Source organism: Monodelphis domestica, chromosome 6 (genome assembly GCF_027887165.1).
Source record: "Monodelphis domestica isolate mMonDom1 chromosome 6, mMonDom1.pri, whole genome shotgun sequence".
NCBI lineage: Eukaryota > Metazoa > Chordata > Mammalia > Didelphimorphia > Didelphidae > Monodelphis > Monodelphis domestica.
In genome coordinates, this window is record NC_077232.1 from 88,506,480 (window position 1) to 88,526,287 (window position 19,808).

The following is a 19,808-nucleotide window of genomic DNA, read 5'->3' on the forward strand; positions in this document are numbered from 1 at the left end:
TTAAATGCTTTTAAGTATACACACACATGTTCTTTGTTGTTGAATTCAGATACACAGTATAGATAGAGTAGACCTTTTCTTTTGAGCTCAAGAGGCTAGAGACATTGTGTTCTTCAATCAAGGTATTGATTTCTTTCCTTCAGTGCCTTTAAGCCTAGACTGAATGATGAGCTCTTGTCACTTATGGTAGATATTTCCTTGTGCTCAGGAGGAGAATACACACTTTTATATTGTTCCAGGCTACTCGTAAGAGAGGACCAAATGCTTTCCATTCCCTCTGTAATGAAAATATCTCAAATTTGGAGTCAGGTGCTCATAAGTCCCAGTCTTATGAGTTTTGTGACCTTTGTCTTTGAGCCTCAGTTTCTTCATCTCTAAAGTGGGGATGATTATACTCATTTCCCCTATTTCCCAACAATATTGGTAGGATCAAATGAGATAATGCCTATAAAGCTTTATGTAACTAAAACATGAAACATTAAGCACACACAGTACCATGGGGAAGGTGCTGCATTTCCTACCTTTGTCACTTACTATCTGTGTAACCTTGGACAAGCCTCTTCATTTTTATGGATCTATGATCTTTCCTCATCTGTAAAAGTGAAGGGTTTAGACTCTAAGAGCTTCAACTTATATAATTAAGTAACAATTGGATATAGTAACAAATTACTTTCCAGAATTATTGGACTAATTCACAGCTCTCCCTAGGGTATATTGTTGTGCCTGTCTTCCTAATGCCCTTCTACAATTTGTTAGTTTTCTTTTGCATCATCTTTGCCAACCCAATGGATATGAGGTTGGAACTTCAAGGTCCTTTTTATCTTATTATTAATGATTTGGAGCAATGTTCAATGGATTGGTAGCCCTTTTTTTTGTTTGTTTGTTTTTTGAAAATTTGAAATTCCAACCCACTCTAATTCTCTGATCCTTTAATTAGATTACCTCTGTAATCCCTTTGGACCCTCAATTTAGGATCCTGTCAAATTTGAGTTTATAAACATTCCAAGGATCCCTTGGGAAAAGCAGAGCCAAATAGATGTTTATTAGGGAATCCCTGGATCTTTCTGCTTTCATACCCTTCTTCCTCAATTTCTTCCCTGCCATTACTCTTTTTTGGTTACATACCTGTGTGCCTAGGGAACTGTAGTTCCCCTCTGTTTCCTCCCTTCTCCTATAAAGGAAGGTTTGGAATGATGAGATATAGGCTGGAGAGAGGTAAGTTGGGAAGGAGGTAGCCTATTGTCAGTTTCTTGCCTTTAAGCCTAGACTGAATGATGTCTTGTCACTTATGGTAGATATTCCTTTGGGGTGTGGACTGGACCAGATAGCCCCTGAGATCCTTCATTGTAACATTGATAATCAAATGACAGGAGGGCAGTAGGGTGGCTTAATGATTTGAGAACCATTCTTAGGGTCATGAGTTCCTGAGTTCAAAACTGGCCTCAGACACTTCCTGGGTAAGTTACTTGCTTACTCCTCTTCTGCCTTAGAACCAATATACAGTAATCATTCTGAGATGAAAGGTGAGGGTTAAAAAGAAGAATGAAATGACCACTATTGCCCATTAGTGGAAAGAAAATTGGATTTGGCACAAGAAATTGTTGTTCCTTTATTTCAGTCATGCCTGACTCTTTATAACCCCATTTAGGGTTTTCTTGGCCAAGATACTGGAGTGGCTTGCTGACAGGTCTTAGGGGGTCCTGACAAACATTCGGGGATCCTGAAAAGGTGAGGAGAAGGAGATGTGGGGAGAAGGATGACATGCGTACTCCTGATAGCTTGCTATTTCCTTCTCCAGATCATTTTACAGATGAGGAGACTGAGACCAAAAAAAAAAAAAAAGTTACATGATTTGATCAGAGTCACAAAGTTAGGAAGTGTCAGAGGCCAGATTTGAATTCACAAAGTTGACCAACTCCAGCCCTGGCACTGTACCTACTGTGGCACCTCATTGCCCACCTATGCTTCAAACCAGCTAACTGTATGATCTTGGATACTTTACAGTCTCCAAAGCACAGTTTCATCATCTGTCAAATGAATGTAATAATATTTTCACTACCTGGAGGAAGCACTTTGTAAACCACAGAGCAGTAGTTGTTGTCCCCATTAATTATACGGCATGGCCTCTTGTTCTCAGGATAGCAGTAGTACTGTTAGTCCATTGTACTCAGCCTGAGCAGAAAATGGTTCCCAGCGGGAGATTGTCCGTACAATTCTGCCCACTGTGAATTGCTCTGACCTTGCACAGTATGGGCTCAGCCATCCTTCTGACACGAAACACTTAGCGTTTGAGTTATCCCCTTAGGTCCCTTAACTCCACAGTGGGCTCATAAAAAAATGACCCAGTACATTATTCTCAAATTCAAGAAAACTATCCGTAAAACCTTTATTAGTAAGAAAGAGTCCTCCAAAATGGTACCTTGGAGAGCGCTGGATTTTGGAAGGCGAGTTGGTCCATTTCTAGCTCTTGCATTTTCAGTGACAGCTTTGGGTAAGTGACTTCCCTTCTCTAGGTTCCTTTTACATTCTCTGTTAAATGAATAGCATGAACTAGGTGACCTCTGAAGTCCCTTCCAGATCTATCTCTCTGTTCCCTTCAAGCATCTCTGACATGTGCTCTCGAAGAGTAAAGCATTTCACAGTCCAGCAGTGTTTTAAATGCTATGTGCCCAAATGTTATGACCTTTTAGAAAAGAGTTTTCTGAGATCAAAGGGTTCAGCTGTTAGACAAATTAGACAAATACTGAAGAGCTGCCTTCTTTTCCTTTTTCCATGGATCTTTTTTACAAATGCTCACATCAGTAGTTTCCTAGATTACAAATGACACACTCTTCTGGAAACAACATATTCCATTTCACTAATACGTTTGGAAGAGTCATTGCAATGGAAGTCAGGAGAGGGAAAATCCAAGGGTCAGCTCTGCCAATGCCCTATATGTGTGAACTTAGGCAAGTCACTTGTCTGCTTTGAGAAATGAGCAAGATTGGACTAGGCTTTCTCCAAGGTGGTTTTCAAATCAAAGTATTATGATACTATGATATTTGAAGTCCTATTAGCAGTTCTAATTGTAGTTATCATAATAAACAATATTATCATCAAAATAATTAACATGGGCAGCTAAGTGATACAGTGGATAGAACACTGGGCCCAAATTCAGGAGGACCTGAATTCAGATCTGGTCTCAGATAAACTTATTAGCTGTGAGACCCTGGACAAGTCACTTAAAACTTTCACATACCTCAGTTTCCTTAACTGTGAAGTGAGGTAAATAACAGCACCTACTTCCCAGGATTGTTGTGAGGATCAAGTGAAATAATTGTGAAGTACTTAGCACCATGCCTGGCACATAGCAAGCATAATGTAAATGTTACTGGCTAATATTATAATCCTTTCATTTCTGATTTTTGAAGCAATCAGTGTAAAAAAAACCAGGAGCTTAGACATTATTTCAGTACATGCATCTTTTGGATGGCAAATAGTTGATATTTCCTTGAATTGCTCTTGGGTCAATGTTAAAATGACCCTGGAATTTTTTTTGCAAGTTTTAATACTTTGAAACAAAGAGGCATTAGCAGAAATCTGTAAGAAAAATCTGCTCTGAAAATATTATGTATTCCTCATGTTTGTGTAGGTGAACATTCATTAGTCTGTCCTCTAAAAACTCTTAAAATTAGGATTGACTCTTAAGTAAAAGCATAAGACATTGCTCTATGAGGACCTGGAAGAGAGAGAATGGAACATGACCTGATCACTATTCTTGACTACTTTGAAAACTTGTTAGGAAGATGGAAAGGTATGAGACTTACTCTGAAATTGCAGAGAAAAGATATCAGTTAATCAAGAAAGAATTTCCTGTTAATTTTAGCTACCTAACAATGGAATTGATTGCCTTGGGGAGTAATGAATTTCCTGATACAAACGTCTTCAAAATTCTAAATTGTAAAAGAATTATATGCCTAATTTTATATAAAAATAAGATTAAAATAGTAGTAAAAGAAGGGGCTATGAAATTAGAATGTTTAAGTCAAACTCTGGTTGAAAGCTTTTGCAAAGTTGATTCAGGTGCTATTATGTTCAAATACTGGGAATTTTGTTTTTATGGTGGCTTTTATATTCAAGTAATAGTAGTTAGAATAGCATTATAAGGGGAAGAACTAGTCTTGGAAAGAAGCTATCTAATGCAAGACTGGCTTCTCATTCTTAATATCCAGCATACTATTGCAACATTGACACCAGAAAATCAGCCACCACATGACAAGAACTTTGACTTCAGCAGTGATGAAAACCACCCCCTAAAGCATGGAAGATTTTCTGTCTACTATGGAAGAAGCATTCACACAAATAAAACTCTGCATGTTTTAAGCATTGAAATAGCAAGAATATGAAGCCTCAGAAAACACTAGCACCTATCGAAAGTGACCTTTGGATGAAATCTATTCAACAGATATTTACTAATTTCTTATTCTGTACAAGGATCAATGCTGGTAAGGGTTTCATGCCTGCATGGTACAGGCTATGTTTGACATCTCTCCTTAGAAACTGTGCTTGGAAATTTTCCATGTCATCCCTACATTTCCATAACAGCACACACCCTTGGTGTGTTTCTTGGTTGAAAACGTCAAGCCAACTGGATGAAAGTGGACACACATTGGAGCAGATGGAACACTTAAAGTCAAAGAAGATGTAGAGATCATCTAATGTTTTTTTTTTCCTTAGGGTGACTTAGGACTAAAAAAAATACAGAGTAATTGGAATGTTATATTCTTTAGTCAGTTACAAAAAGAAGCAATGGGGAAAAAAGTGACCCAAGTAAAGAATCAGTAAGCTACTCTTGGCAAATTGGGCCCATAACCTCAGCTCTTGTTTGTGGACAACAATGGAGTATTGAAATTTGACTTAAGTTCAGGTGGAAACAAAGAGAAGAATTTCCCTTTTAAATTTCTCTTCTTTTGTCATAACCCTGAGAGGGAGAACAATGTTGCCAATCTTTGTGTCCTCATTTGTTATTTTGCAAAAAGAAGTAGGACATGGGCCAACTCATGGCACACTAATATATAGGCTGTCATGAAGGCAACTAAGAAAGGCAGATATAGAAAAGGCACTGGTTTTGGAGTCGTAGCTTATGAGTTAAAAATCTCTCATGAATTACATTGGGCAAGTCATAACCCTCGGAGCCTTAGTTTCCTAAATGTAAAATAAGGGATTGGACTAGATGACCTCTAAGAAGTCCTTTCCCTCACTACAAGGCTGAACTTACCTATATTGTTCTCTTGAAGAACTCTCCCTCTCGTCCCTCTCCTCTCTCTCTCTCTCTCTCTCTCTCTCTCTCTCTCTCTCTCTCTCTCTCTCTCTCTCTCTCTCTCTCTCTCTCTCTCTCTCTCTCTCTCTCTCTGTCTCTCATTCCCTCATTCCCTCTTCTCCCTTCTCTCCCTCTATATTTCTCTCACCTTTCCCCAGGTTTTTTTTCTGGGGATGAACCCCATATTTTGTCTCTATTTTCTCTCAGTTCAAGCCAGGTATACTCAGATAATCAAGGAGAAATAAATAGGGAATGTTTTGAGACCACTCTCCTTATCACTATTATTTATCTGTTTGCACATAGCTGGGAATGATGTCAAAAAGAAACATTTCACTTGCCCATGATGAGCAATTTTTCCTGGCCCTCCCTCTCAAGTTTTTTTTTTTTTTTTGAGTGAAACAAAACTGATTTCTCTGTGAGAAGTCATGTTGAAAAAGAACAATACTGAATTTGTAGTCAGAAGGTTCAGGTTCAAATCCAGGACTTCTTACTTGTTACCTGGTGACCTTGGATAAGTCATGACTTGAGACACTTCCTCAGAGCTTTCCTCTGTGAAATGATTAGATTCAATCTCAAAAGTCCATCGCAGCTCTAGAACCAATGACCAGTAGGTCATTTTCTTTGTTTTTGCATTCATCACAGATTCCTTTTGTTATTGTTTTGGTCTAGTAAAAAAAAACTAAAAAAAAAAACCCAAACAAACTTAAAAAACACTTGCCCTTTGAGACAGATGCACACCTTCATGAAACCATCTTTGAAGATCTTCAACTCACCTAAGCTCCCTTTTATCCAACCACCTTCATATACTACAGGATTTCTTCCTCTCTCTGAGTGAGAAAACTTCTCATTCAAATTCAGGGACTTCTGAAAACTGCCTACATGCCAAGAGAATGACCCCCAACCTTAAACAAAGCCAAAAATCATGGATGAGGAGGTTATAAACATGGATTTCCCTTTACGATCCATCCCCAGCACACTTGTAGGAACATGTCCCACTCAGTTCAGGAGAGTTATTGGAGAGGGACACTGGATTTATCCTCTAAGGTTCCCCCTGTTTTTATCTTTCCATCTGTCTATCTGTGTGTTCTAGAGACATTGTGATCTTTGATTGTCTATTACAATTCATTCCGGAATCTTCGCCAATGGGTGATGGAATATGAATATGACTATAAAACCACACTGGAATCCTTCCTCCGTTGCCAATATCCATCAATGTCCTGAAACCATCAAAGAATGCTCAAGTCAAAGATTTTGGTCATCAAGTAGAGAACTGATTAATGACGAAATTTCCTGACCAATTTTTTCTTCTTTTTGGTGGGGGTGGTGGGAATTTTTCCCATGTTTGGCCGAAATTATCCAATGGCTTTGTTTTCACATTTTGTTTGAAAGATACTACTTGCTGGATGCAGAGTGGGTGGATTCAACTTTCTTCTGGAGCCTGAACAGGTCATCACCGAAAAATTTCACACCTTACCTGGCTCTCGTGGAGAATATGGAAGGTGAAAGCATCTTTGAAGTTGACTCTGAAGATGGGGTTGGAGGTAAGGGTGCGTGACTATCACTTGTCTTTCACCCCTTGGCTGAGTGGTTTCAGGGAGTCTTCGTGGAGACAACCTCTGGAGCTTTAAAAAGAGGAAATGGTGCACAGGAGGAGGCCAGATCACCCCTTGTATCTTGTTACTTTAGAACACGAGTCATTGAATAAAAGTATTTAACAAACAAACCCACATGCTGATAACCACAGGATCCGTGCATTTTAGAATGGCTTTGCTCTTGTTTCTTATTGTGATTGCAAGTGATTAAATCCATGGGTTATTTTGTGGAAGTGTCCAAAATCATGTATGTAAAATAAAGATGAATTTTGAATTAGACTTTTATATCCATTCACCTTGCCCTACCCCACTCCCTACTTCCCACCCCCATACTTCCATTCAAACTCCTTTCTCTAGCTTTCCCTCTGTTGATTTTCTTGGTGATGAGCTGGATTCATGTCCAAGTAGCTGAACCTAAAGCCTCTTTGCATTGGTGCCCAGTTTACTTTTCTCCTTAGTTTCTTAACATGTCATCAGAGTATCGATGCCTTCTGGTGCTGGATCTGTGTTGTCTTAAGGATGTATAGCAGATTTCTTGGTGTGATATCCTAAGTCCTTTTCATTTTCATGACTATTGTTTTCTTCTCCAGTTTCTGCTTGTGCAGGTCTTTATATCTTGGTCAAGAACAAAACATTGTTTCAGAACTATGTCTAGTATTAGGGGGATGCAGAAACCCAAATGGTTAAACGTTTAACAATCTATCCATTACACCATGACTTCTTCTCTAGTCACTAAATATATAGAGATTAAAAATAAAATATCCCTGGCATTCAAAGAACTTACATTGTTTTTCTTTAAATCCTTACCTTTTGTCTTGGAAACAATACTGTGTATTGGTTCTGAGAAGGAAGAGTGGTAAGGGCCAGGAAATGGGGTGATTTGCACAGGGTTGTATAGCCAGAAAGTGTCTAAGGGCAGATTTGAATTCAAGACTTCTCATCTCTAGGCCTGGTTTTCAATCCACTGAGCCACCTAGCTATCTTCGAACTTATATTCTTTGGATGGGAATGTCCTTTCTTGGGTGTTTTCTAGAAGAGTAAAGGTTTATGGAGAGGAATTCTACTTATCCTTTGTCCATTTTTAAATCCTTTGGACATTTCTGTGGCGATGTTTTACTCTTGGTTGGAGAGGATTTTCATGGTGAAACAGCTGCTGCCCTAGTTACTCCTCCATCTTGGTTCCCTGGACATTTCTGAAATAAGCATTTGAAATCTGTGAATCTCCTAGAAAGAGAATGAACTTGTCATCATCTGACCTTGACCAAGAAGCTGGTGTTCCACTCTGTCAGTCACAAGAGGTACTGTGCAAATCACAATTTCAGACTTCTGTGTTTGTAAAGGAGGGGAGGATGCTCATCCAGACATGGGGATATTTTTGGATAGTTTTCATTTTAGGGTCCCTGTTTGGCCCTTCTCAGTTTATACAACATAAATTGGATATATAACTCTTATTTAATTTAATGAATATTTATTATCTGTTATGAACCACTGGTAGATGTTCACAGAAGTACAAAGATATAAGCAGCAGCATGCTAAGAACAACTGGTTATCCAGGAAAAAAAATGTACACCAACACATGTTTAAGTTTAAACTGCATCATTAACATTTCTCCATCTCTTTCTTAAGTCTCAAAAATCAACAAGACATAAATCAATCCCTGAATTCAAGTCAATTTCCAAGGTGTAAATGATTACACAGAAAATTTAACAATGGGTTCTCAAAAGTCAGACTCGGGTGGCTCCGGAACATCCCCATAGAGAAGGTGTGGCACTGGCTTTGTAGAGCTTCTAGCCTGTCAGGGATGCACACACATATGCAGTATAAAATGAGATGTGGTAAGTACATGATAAAGGTCGAAACAAAATGTTATGCTAAGACTTAGGGAGGAAAAATCCTTTGCTTTCATAGGAGTTAAAGAAAAGTTCCTTGAAGAGGTAGTGTTTGAGTTGGTCCTTGAAGAATATATGTAATTACAACGGATGGGATTGGTTCGAGGAAAGTCCATTTGAGGCATAAGAGGAAGTGCAAGAAATGTCTGAGAGAGAAGAGAAGACAGTGGAACATGTTTAGAAGCAAGTGGTCCAAATTGACTGGAGTGTAGAATGCTTGGAGAGGACAGAAGTCTGAGAGAGAAATGAGGTGTCAGAATATAGACTGGCCTGACTGAGAAATTGGGTCTTTATTGAGCTAGTAATAGATAGGAAATGATTCGAGGTTTTTGAATAGGGGAGTAATATGACCAGATTTGTGTGGAAACATGATTTGGGAGGAGTGAATGGAGGATAAAAAGGAGAAGGGAAAAACAAGATCCCAGGAGAGGACTATTCCAGAAGCTGGGGGCAGAGGGTCGTCCATACTGGGGTTATTGGCAGGGGGTGCAAAAAGAAAGGAAGGAGCAGAAAATATCATGAAAACCAAATTGACTGAACTTTGTTACTGAATAAATATGAGAGAGGAAGAAGAGAACAAATAAAAAAGAGGAGGTAGCTCTGAAGTTTGGAAGATGGGGATATAATCAATAGGAATATGGAAACCAGGGGAAGAATCTAGCTGTGTAGGTGAAGTCTTTTGTTTGAGCAGTAACTCAGGTTATTATTTTGCTCTCTTTAGTTAGATAATTCTGCATCAAGAAAAAGGCAGTTGGGTATAAATATAGATGAACTTTTCTTGTGTAGATGTGGCCAGGCTGTGAGAACCTGGGGCAGTGGAAACCACACCACTGGGAGACCCCTTCTAGTCCCAGATCTGCCATTTGTTGAATTCTGTGATCTGAGGCAGTCACTACTCTTTAATGGGTATCTAGTTCTTCAAATAGAAAATGTGAGATGCACCTAAAGATCTCAGAGATCCCTGAAAGTTTTAATATTCTATGGTTCTGAGAATTAAAAGCAAAAGCAACATTTATGCATTTCTTCACATTTCAAAGGAGTAAAAAGGAAAACTTTCTACTTGGGTTGGTTTTCTGAGGGTCCTTTAGCCATTGCCTTGGTTATCTCTGCCTATGATGTATATACTATATGACCAATATATATCACTTGATAGGGGGCAGCTGGGTGACTCAGTAAATTGAGAGCCATGTCTAAAGATGGGAGGTCCTGGGTTCAAATTTGGCTTTAGACTGTCACTTAACTCCCATTGCCTAACCTTTATTGGCTGCTCTTCTGCTTTGAATCCACAGTATTGATTCTAAGATGGAAAATAAGATTTAAAATATATTATTTTATTATATATTAAATTTATGTTATATATAATTACTAGTCCTTTTCCTAGTAGTTCTCTTTTTCTTGGAACTCCAAGGGAGGGAATGAGTGCTTTATGGATTATGTAAAAGGACTGAAGTATTAGAAAACATTAGAGAGAAATCTAGTATCAACTCCCTTTCTGATGTCATGATTCTACCCACTTCTCAGAAGGACTAGAGAAAATGTTCTTTGTAGATACCAGATATATTTTGTTGCATGAAAAAATATATAGCAAAAATCAGTCTCAGAGTTTTAGAGTTGGAAAGGACGTTAGTGGCTCTCAAATTCAATTTATACCTGTAAGGGATCCTGAGTAGAATACATTGGATTATAAGTGGTCATTAAGCCTTCACTTGAAGGAGTCCAATGAGGGTTACTTCATTATTTCTCCTAAAGTAGCCCCTTAGAATAGACCACCAATTGTTAGTTTTTTTTTCCCAGTATCAAGACTAAATTTGCCTTTTTGCAGCTGAAAATGGCTCATGTACCTAATCACTGCCCCCCACTCCACTCACCGTTTTCTATTTTTCAGGACAACCATTCCAAGTTCCTTCAACCAATTCTCATTTTGAATGCACTCAAGACCCTTCACTATTTTGACTGCCTTCCTCTCAATACTTTATAGTTTTTCCTTCATAGAGTACTGTCAACAGTACCCAGAACTGATCATAACAGTCTAAATATGGTCTGATTAGGGCAGAATGAAGAGAGACCGTCATTCAATGTGCATTTATTAAAACCTAATATGTACTAGGCATCATAATAAATGCTGGAGATGCAAAAAAGGGCAAGACATGATATCTGCCCTCAAGAAGTTCACCATCTAATGAAGGAGACAACATGCCACAATTAGGTCCAATGAAATTCTACATAGAATACATAGAAAATAATTAAGAGAAGGAAGGGACAAGAATTAAGAAGGGTCATCTCCTTATTTCTGGAAGCCATGCCTTTCCTAATAAAACCCAAGTTAATATCCATGATTTTGCTTCCAGATCTTGGTGACAGCTTAAATCTCCAGAACCTACCATAGCATATCATTCTTCTGATATCTTATATATGTTTTTTAACCCAAATATCTATTCACATTACATTTCCCCTTCTCAGTTTCAGATTAATAACTTAGCTTGTCAAGATGATTTTGGATCCTGGGATGATCAAGATTAATATGATTCTTCTAGTGGTATAAACATACCACTTATTGGTTAAGGATCTTACATTTAGAGTAACAGCAGCTAGGATAATCCTAGAATCATGGATTTAGAGCTGGAAGGAATCTTTTAAGGTGATCTTTTATAGCCCTATTATTTTATAGATAAGGAAACTGAGACCCAGAAGGACTGTGACTTGTCCAAGGCCATAAAGGTCATAAGTAGTTTTTGAACTTTATAGAAGACCTAAAAATGGGGTGATTTTATCACCTTTTGCCTCCTTTTCTACTACTCTGTAACTGTCACTGGGGATCATCCAGAAGTATATGACCTTTATTTACCTCCCCCCACTCTCTCTCTCTTTCTCACTCTTTCACTTTCACTCTCACTCTCCCTCTCCCCCATAGTAAAATAATTCAGCAACTCAGCACAAAATGGCTAATCTACTAGTGAAGAATCTCTCTATACTTAAGGTAGTCTGGTCTTTCTTGGAACTGAGCTATAACCAGGAAATAGTTTGGAATAAATACAGAACCTCTATAATTTATAAAGGATCATTCAATAAAAATCTGATTTTTTATTTTTACTGATTTTAATTTACTGATAACATCATGGTAAAAATATTATTACCTTGGGTACTGTTACGTGCCTTCTTTTTGATAAACACATTATATTTCCTTGAAGTAAAAATATTTTGAGTCTTGAATATGCCCCCTAATCTTTTAGAACCCAGAAGTGTCAGCATGCTTAGTCTGAGTACCAGTCTTAGAGTTATGAAACCCTGTTGGGAATCTTGTCATTGTTCTTAACTGACTGACCTTTGGTTAAGTTGCCTCATCTGTAAAGCAGGGATAATAACACCAGTGCTACCTACCTCACAGGGTTGTTGTGAGGAACATGCTTTTGAAAGTTAGATTGCTCTGGAAAAGGTCAGCTGTACCAGCTTGTGCACTTGTCAGCTCTTTGACTTTCTCTCAGGCTCATTTTCTTCTACTATAAATTGCAGAGGGCAGGAGAGCTAAGCTTTGAGGTCTCTTCTAAGTCTCTTTTTCTGCCTATGACTTTTCACCCTTTGAAGGGCAGCTTCTGAGTTCATGGGACAGGGCTAGCACAGACCAGAAATTGGTTTATACTGCCATGGTAAGAGAATGTCGTTGATTCATACATTTGGAGCCATGTGGGCCAAATGTTTTTGGGGTACCAAAACTCAAAAGAAAATTGATGTACTTTTCAGGTGTAACAATTGGAATACTTGAGAGACAGTATTTCTTAACTTTAGAGTAACTTACTAATTAACCTGTCAAGACATCCTGATCTCTTCAGCCAACTCTCCACAATCTAAAAAGATCTAAACTCCTCTTACACAGTTCTCTCTCTCTCTCTCTCTCTCTCTCTCTCTCTCTCTCTCTCTCTCTCTCTCTCTCTCTCTCTCTCTCTCTCTCTCTCCCCCTCTCCATCCATCCATCTATCTATCTATCTGTCTGTCTGTCTGTCTATCTATCTATCCATCTGTCTATCAATCCATCTGTCTATCTAGATCCTTTTCTCTGAGTGTGTGTGTGTATATATATACACACACATACATCTCTCTCTCGTTCTGTATATATATTACTCAGTGTGTGTCTATATGTATACCTATCCCTCTGTGTGTATGTCTATATATCCCTCAGTGTGTATGTATAATTCTCTCGCTTTCTCTGTCTCTCTGTCTCTCTCTCCTTCTCTCTGTCTGTCTGTCTGTCTGTCTGTCTCTCTCTCTCTCTCTCTCTCTATATATATATATATATATATATATATTATATATATATATATGCCTGGTGAGTTCACCATTAAGTCCCTCCCCTGGACATCCCAAGACATTTCTGATTGGTAAATAGCCACTGAGGAGATAGACTTAGGGACTTCAGCACTTTCCTTATTACTTCATCATAAGAGGAGTGTGTCCTCACTGGGACCTGGAAGAGATGCCAGGACATTCTTTTATCCTCAGCGTGGCTAGACTTTAGTCAAAGTTCAACGTGGCTACTCAATCCACTCTTAATCAGAGTTCACCATGGTTTGTCAATCCTGTCCTAAATCCTTTTCTCTTTAACAAAGACAAACAATCCTGACCCAGTTTGATAGTATGAAGAAGAAACCTCGTGTATCCTCAATTTAAAATCAGGTTGTTTCAGCCTAACTTTGTGGGGATGGTTTAGGGGGGAAATGATTTCACAGTTCAATATTCATTTTACACTCAAGTCCATCATGAGACCAGTTTGCAAGGTGTGTTACTGGGAATCAGATTTTGAAAAAAAATCGTGATGAAACCCATTCCCCGTTAGCCTCCTCTGCTGTCTCCCATCCCCTCACAAAACCTCGCTGTCCTCATTTGGATGAATTGGGACTTCTCCCAGCTCTCTGGGGGTAGTGAATATGAAGAAAAGAAGACTTCCAGAGCCATTCTAATCAAAAGTGACTGCTTCCCTAACAGCTGTGGTGCTGACTGGGTGGCTCAGTTGGTACTTTGTGCTGAGTCATTGAAGAAGGAAGCTGATTGGCTCCAAGTCCTTGTGGCACCATAGCAACTGACTTGTGACCCATCTCCTGGGCAGCTGCTACTGTTTGTGCTCAAATCAGAGCCATGGAAAGAAAAATCTCTTTAAGATGCATTTCTAGCATCATAATGGACTTTAGAGCCAGAAAGAATCTTATCTTGGGGGCTGAACTGAGGCTCAGAGCTAGTAAGCTGTAGAGCTAGAGTTCTAATGCTGGATCTCCCTGACTCCAGGTCCAGACTTCTTTTCTACATCACTTCCTGCTCTACATAAGGCTTCTTTCTGACTTGTTTGACTTGTCTTGAGGGAAAGTCTTCAGTGCTGGATTCAATTAAGATACTCCTCTATTGAATGAAACATAGATTTTGTGATTTTGTTTTAGGGAGGTAGTCAGTATGGGTTAGTGGAATAAGAACACAATTATGGGTCAACAGACCTGTGCCCAAGTCTCAGCTTTGATAACACTCCTGAAATCTACTCCCTCTTTCTCATCCTCAGTTTTCCCTTCTTTAAAATGGAGGGGATTAGACTAGAGTCTAGAGTCAGGAAGACTCATCCATATACGTTCAAATATGGTTTCAGACAGCTATTAGCTGTATGACTCTGGTAAGTTATTTAACTGTTTGCCTCAGTTTCCTTATCTGTCAAATGAGCTGGAGAAGGAAAGGGCAAACCACTACAATATCTTTACCAAGAAAATCCCAAATGGAGTCATAGAGTCAGACATGATTGAAAAATATTGAACAAAATTTGTCAAAAGACATGGAAAAAAAAAACAGAGAAGGGACTCATCTGTCTAATGGATATCAAAATAGTTATGTAGTTCACATTTCAGTCAATGCCATTTCTTTCCTCCTTCACTCCATGGAGATTCAGTCCTAGTCATTACAGAAATCTCTGGGTCTCAGTTTTTCTCTCCTCCAGCTTCTCAGAGCACTTCACTTGCTGTGCTGATCTGGCTTGCCCTTTTATCATAGATATTTATGTATTTGGCCTTCTAGTAGATTATAAGGTCCTTGACCCCAAGGCCAGTATCATAGTTAGCATTGTATCTGCAGTAATGAGCTCAGTGCTTCACACAACTGTTGGCGCTTCATTAAACTTTAATTTCATTATAGGACTTTAGCAAGTTGTCAGTGCCTGACACATAGTCAGAACTTACTAAATGCTTGTCCTAAGCCTTAGGGCTAAGTGCTTAGTAAATACCAGATGCTATTGTGATAAGTTCAAGGCAGGAAATGGGGTCATATCTATTGATATGTGCATTAAGTGAAAAAGCAACAGATAAAGCACCCATTTTCAAGTCAGAAGACCTAGTTTGAAATTCTGATACTTTAGGGACCTTTATTGCCCTTAGACCAATTATATTTTTCATATGAACCTCCATTTCTTCATCTGTAAAAGAGGAATAATAATAATCTATTGTATCATAAAAATGTTGATTTAAAATAGATAAATTTATTTGTTACATTAAAGTTCCCAGTTATCTTCCTCTTTTCTTCTCCTTCCTGTACTAGAGAAGGCTTCATTTGACAAAAAGACATTTGTGTATATAAAATGATGTCTTTCATGCTTCTGTTTAGCAGTTCTTTCTTTGGAGGTAGACATAAATGAGTCATTCTTCAATCAATATTTCTGTTGCTGTATATAATATTTCTCTTGGTTCTGCTTGATTTCACTCTTCATAATTTCATGTAGATCTTTCCATGCTTTTAAAAAAATTAACCTACTTGTTTCTTATGGCACAGTAATATTCCATTACAATCAAATGCCATATTTTTTTCAGTCATTCCCTAATTGATGGGCATCCCCTGATTTTCCAGTTCTTTGCCTCCAAAAAGAAGTGCTGTAAATATTTTAGAACATATAGGTTCTTTGCCTTTTTCCTTGAGGTTTTTTCCATACAATTATATGTAGTTTTGATTTTTTCATCCAAAAATGGTGTTCATGTCCTTTAACTATTTATCATTTGTGGAATGGCTCATATTCTTATGAATTTGACAAAGTTCTTTCTGTGTTTTAGATATGAGACCTCCATCCAAGAAACTCTTTATAAAAATTTCCCTAATTTTCTGCTTTTTTTCTAATCTTGGCTATATTAGTTTTATTTGTAGAAAACCTTCTTAACAATGTAATCAAAATTATCCATTTTAGATCTCACAGTGCTTTCTAGCTATTGCTTATTCATAAATTCTCCTATCCATAAATATGATAATAATAATAATCTGTTTCCTATTCTAATTTGCTTATAATAGAGATATTGTGAGACATATTTTATAGACTACAAAATGCCATTGGGAAGTGAGTGGTTAGAATGATTGTGTATTTTGGGGGAATGCTTGGGGGTATCTTGACAAGTGACTTCATCGACAGAGAATTTGAGAAACTGCCTCCCCTGATGTAGCTTAGCAGCTCATTTTTAAGTTAGATTCTTAGGGAATGACAAGGTTTCCTGAGGTTTGCAATTAATTTTGTGGCTGAGAGGGATTGTGAAAGAAAATATAAAATTATATCCACAAAATAGAGCCACATGCTTATGCATCTGGCCAGGGTTTGTATATTTAATGATAAATATGGAGACCTTACTCTTTTGTATTTTAATTCACATAAGTAGCTATTCAGAGCATAGGACCCTGGTCTTAAAGTCTAAAGCCCTAGTTCTGCTATTCCCTGGGCTAGTCATTTCTTTTCACTCAGACTCAGTTTCTCAACAAAATGAAGGTGGTGGGGGTTAAACAAAATCGTCCTTAAGGTCCCCGTTGGCTCTAATATTTTGTGATGGAGGTGACTTGCTGCTTCTATTCTAGGAATTCCTAAGTGATTACTCAGTTCTAGCTTTCCATAGTGTGTGAACATTGTCTAAAACATTTGGTAGAATTAGCCAGAATTTCAGACAAAGTATTTTCTTCATGATTTGCAATCTCTAGATAGCCCTCTTTTATTTACACAATAGAATATTAGCTTGTGGTATGTAACATCTTGGTGGGAATGACTTGTGGCAATCATCTTCATCCTGTTTATGCAGAAGTTGGACAGGTAATCTGGTTTGGGGCCATTTTGTATAATGGGTTAGAAGTGGCAATGTTAACAGAAGGTACAGGTAATAATACCAATTGCTAAAATTCCTATACTCAAGGGCTACAGTGTTGTTTAGTCACGTGAACAACAGATTTCTGGTCATAGGGCCTGGGTTTGAATCCCAGATTTTCATCATAATCCTGATTAATCTTGGACAACCCTAACCTCAGGACCATGAATCCCATTCTTCCGATTACCTGACCCAGAGGTCTGAAGTTACATTTCAATAGGTCCTTGAGCTTAAATGGAAAAAAAAATCATATTTTTATTTTTACCAACTTCTAACTGAAATTTAGTATTTCCTTTAATTATTAAAAAAAAAAACATTGCTTGTATTTAGCGGTCTGTACCTGTAATCTCTACTCTTGGGAAGGCAGAGACTGAGTGTGTTAGTTATGTTTGATTTCTGAGTACAGTAGAGCTAAAGCTGATCATGTGTTCACACTAATACCTGTACCAATATGGTAGCCCCCTGTAGGAGTGAAGGCTGCTTAGGAAGAGGAGAACTGGTATAAGTTGTAAAAAATAACCTAAATGAGTTAAAGCTTTTGTTAAATCACTATTATTTGCTGAATTTCAGACCTAGAAAGGATAAGAATATTCAGTCTTTAAAAAACAACGTATTCTTCTGAGAAAGGGTTCATAGACTTCATCAAAGGGTTGAAGTCACAAAAAGCTCAGAATTCCTCCTTCCTACCGCAGTTTCTTCATTGAAACTGATGAGTTTACAAACCAAATTCCTTACCAGCTTGGGGGAGGGGGGAGGAAGGGAGGGAAAGAAACAATTTGGATCATATAACTTTGTAAAACTTATGTGGAAATTTGCTATTGCATGTAATTGGTAAAATAAAATATCTTTATAGTTAAAAAAAAAAAGAAAGTGATGGTTTAGATGAGTTCTCACCTAGCTCTAAGGTCTATATTCTTCTTTGTTCCTCATAACAAAAAGGTTGGTAGGGCAAATAATATTAGTATTACCATTTTATGAATAGTGGAACTGAGATTCAAAGAGAGGATGTGATTTGCTCAAAGTCCCACAGCTAACAAGTGTTAGAGCCTAGCTTTGAACCTAGGCCTTTTGATTTCAAGGCTGTATTTTTCCATGATACCACACTAATAAGTTACCATGTCACATCCCTATTTAATGAACTCCAGTGCCTCCCTATTTCCTCAAGATTTAGATAAAATGTTATGTTTGGTGTTCAAAGTCCTTTCTAACCTGCCTTGTCCCTATCCGCCATCCAACTCTGCCACCCAATAGCCTTGACCCCTTTGCTATTCTTCCCACATGAAATTCTATGTCTAGACTCCAAGTGTTTTCACTGGCTGTCCCTCATACTTGAGCCTGTCTTCCCAACCTGTCTTTCCAGTCTTAATACAAATCTCTTATCTCTGTGCTTTATAGGATATAGCCACAGTAGCCTTCTAACTCCTTTTCACACTTGTTACTCCTTCATCTTTTTCTGCATCTTTCTCCTGACTGAACTCAATCATGACTTAGCTCGGGCATCTTTTATGAAATGCCTTTTCTGGTCCTTCGAAATTACCTTGTGAGGCAGGCGACTTCTCAACTTAAAGATGAGAAAATTGAAGCCCAGTGGCCTACCCCAGTTCACAACTACTTTATGCTGCCTATCATCTGGTGGTTCTGCATCAGTCCTTTAACCTTCCAAATTGTAGTCATGTATTATATCTTTGGAGATGTGTTATTAGTTGTCTTCTGTAGGTGAGTAACATGAGGGCCAGAGAGATTAAGTAACTCCCCTGAAAGGTCACACAGCTAGTTTAGACTAGCTTGATGGTAATTCAATTCAGGTCAGATTTCACCACAACTTCCCCCATCAACAGGGAACTTAAAATCTTCTTGGGGGTAAGATAGTTGGTTCACCATCATTGCTCATTTCAATATGCATTTATTAAGTACTTAACGACATGCCAGGCACTTCAAAAAGGACCAATTTACTTCCACAGAAATGGTGTTTGGGGGCCATTGTGTTTGTGAGATGAAGAGGATTCTTTCCCTCAACAAAAACATTTGAGAGCAGAGAAAAAAAATAAAACATGTTGGTGCATTAAAACCTTTAAATTTTCACAAAATGTTAGCCAGACTTAATGGTGTGCCATTAATGTTAGTGTTGTTTCCTTCTCTTGCTCAGTGCACACTGACATTAAGATAGGAAAGTCCTCAGGGAATTTTCTGTAGCAAGCTTTTATTGTGCTTGCCAGTGATGATCAATATTTCATTTTGATCACATTTGGCATTGATCCAGAGGAAAAGGGCAGGATCTTTTTTTTTTAACCTTTTCTGAGTCATGCTTTGAGTACTGAAATAATCGACCTGAAGAATAAAATGTATTTGGGGAAGCTTTCCTAGAAACAAGACAATGAACAAGATGGCATTCAGAGTTTTCTTTTGGTCCCACCTTTCTGTGACTCTCTGAAAATTTAGAGCACCTTGATGCAATCTCCAGAATGTGGAAAGAGGAACTGGATTTGCATTGCTTGATTCCACAGGGAAGAATTAGCCTCTATGAAGTGATGTTTCAGGGAGGAAGACAACATATGAGTATAAGGAAGAACATTCTAGCAGTTAAGGCTGTTAAAAATGGAAAAGTTAGCTTTACAAATAATGATCTTCCTATATTGTAGTTGAAAGGATTGTTTATCAGGAATATCATAGTAGAGATTCTCTCATCAAGCCAAAGGCTAGAATAAATGGCCCTAAGGTCTTTTCTAATTGTAAGATTCTGTGATTGTATATAATGCTTATAAGCAATATCCTGAAATGGTAAGAAGTAACTTAATTACTTAGTCTATTGGACTAAATATTTCCCATCCAGCTCTTTGGGGCTGGAACGACTATGAAAAGTCAATGAGAGGATTCCCCTTCAGGTGAATACACATATGAG

At 38.0% G+C, this 19,808-nt stretch overlaps 1 protein-coding gene across 4 annotated transcripts in view; it reads left to right on the top strand.

The window, feature by feature from the left end:
- Positions 1 to 19,808, top strand: part of PPP2R2C (protein phosphatase 2 regulatory subunit Bgamma) — a 414,849-nt gene that overhangs the window by 209,826 nt on the left and 185,215 nt on the right. The window contains exon 2 of one of the 4 annotated variants that reach the window (XM_007496759.2): positions 6,689 to 6,846. The exons of 2 other annotated variants lie outside the window; for them this stretch is intronic. In XM_007496759.2, coding sequence (XP_007496821.1) covers positions 6,792 to 6,846 — 55 coding nt within the window. In that variant the 5' untranslated portion in view covers positions 6,689 to 6,791. Of the gene's footprint in view, positions 1 to 6,500; positions 6,847 to 19,808 lie in introns of those variants that run through there. One more of the 4 variants, XM_007496761.3, reaches the window with a different exon arrangement.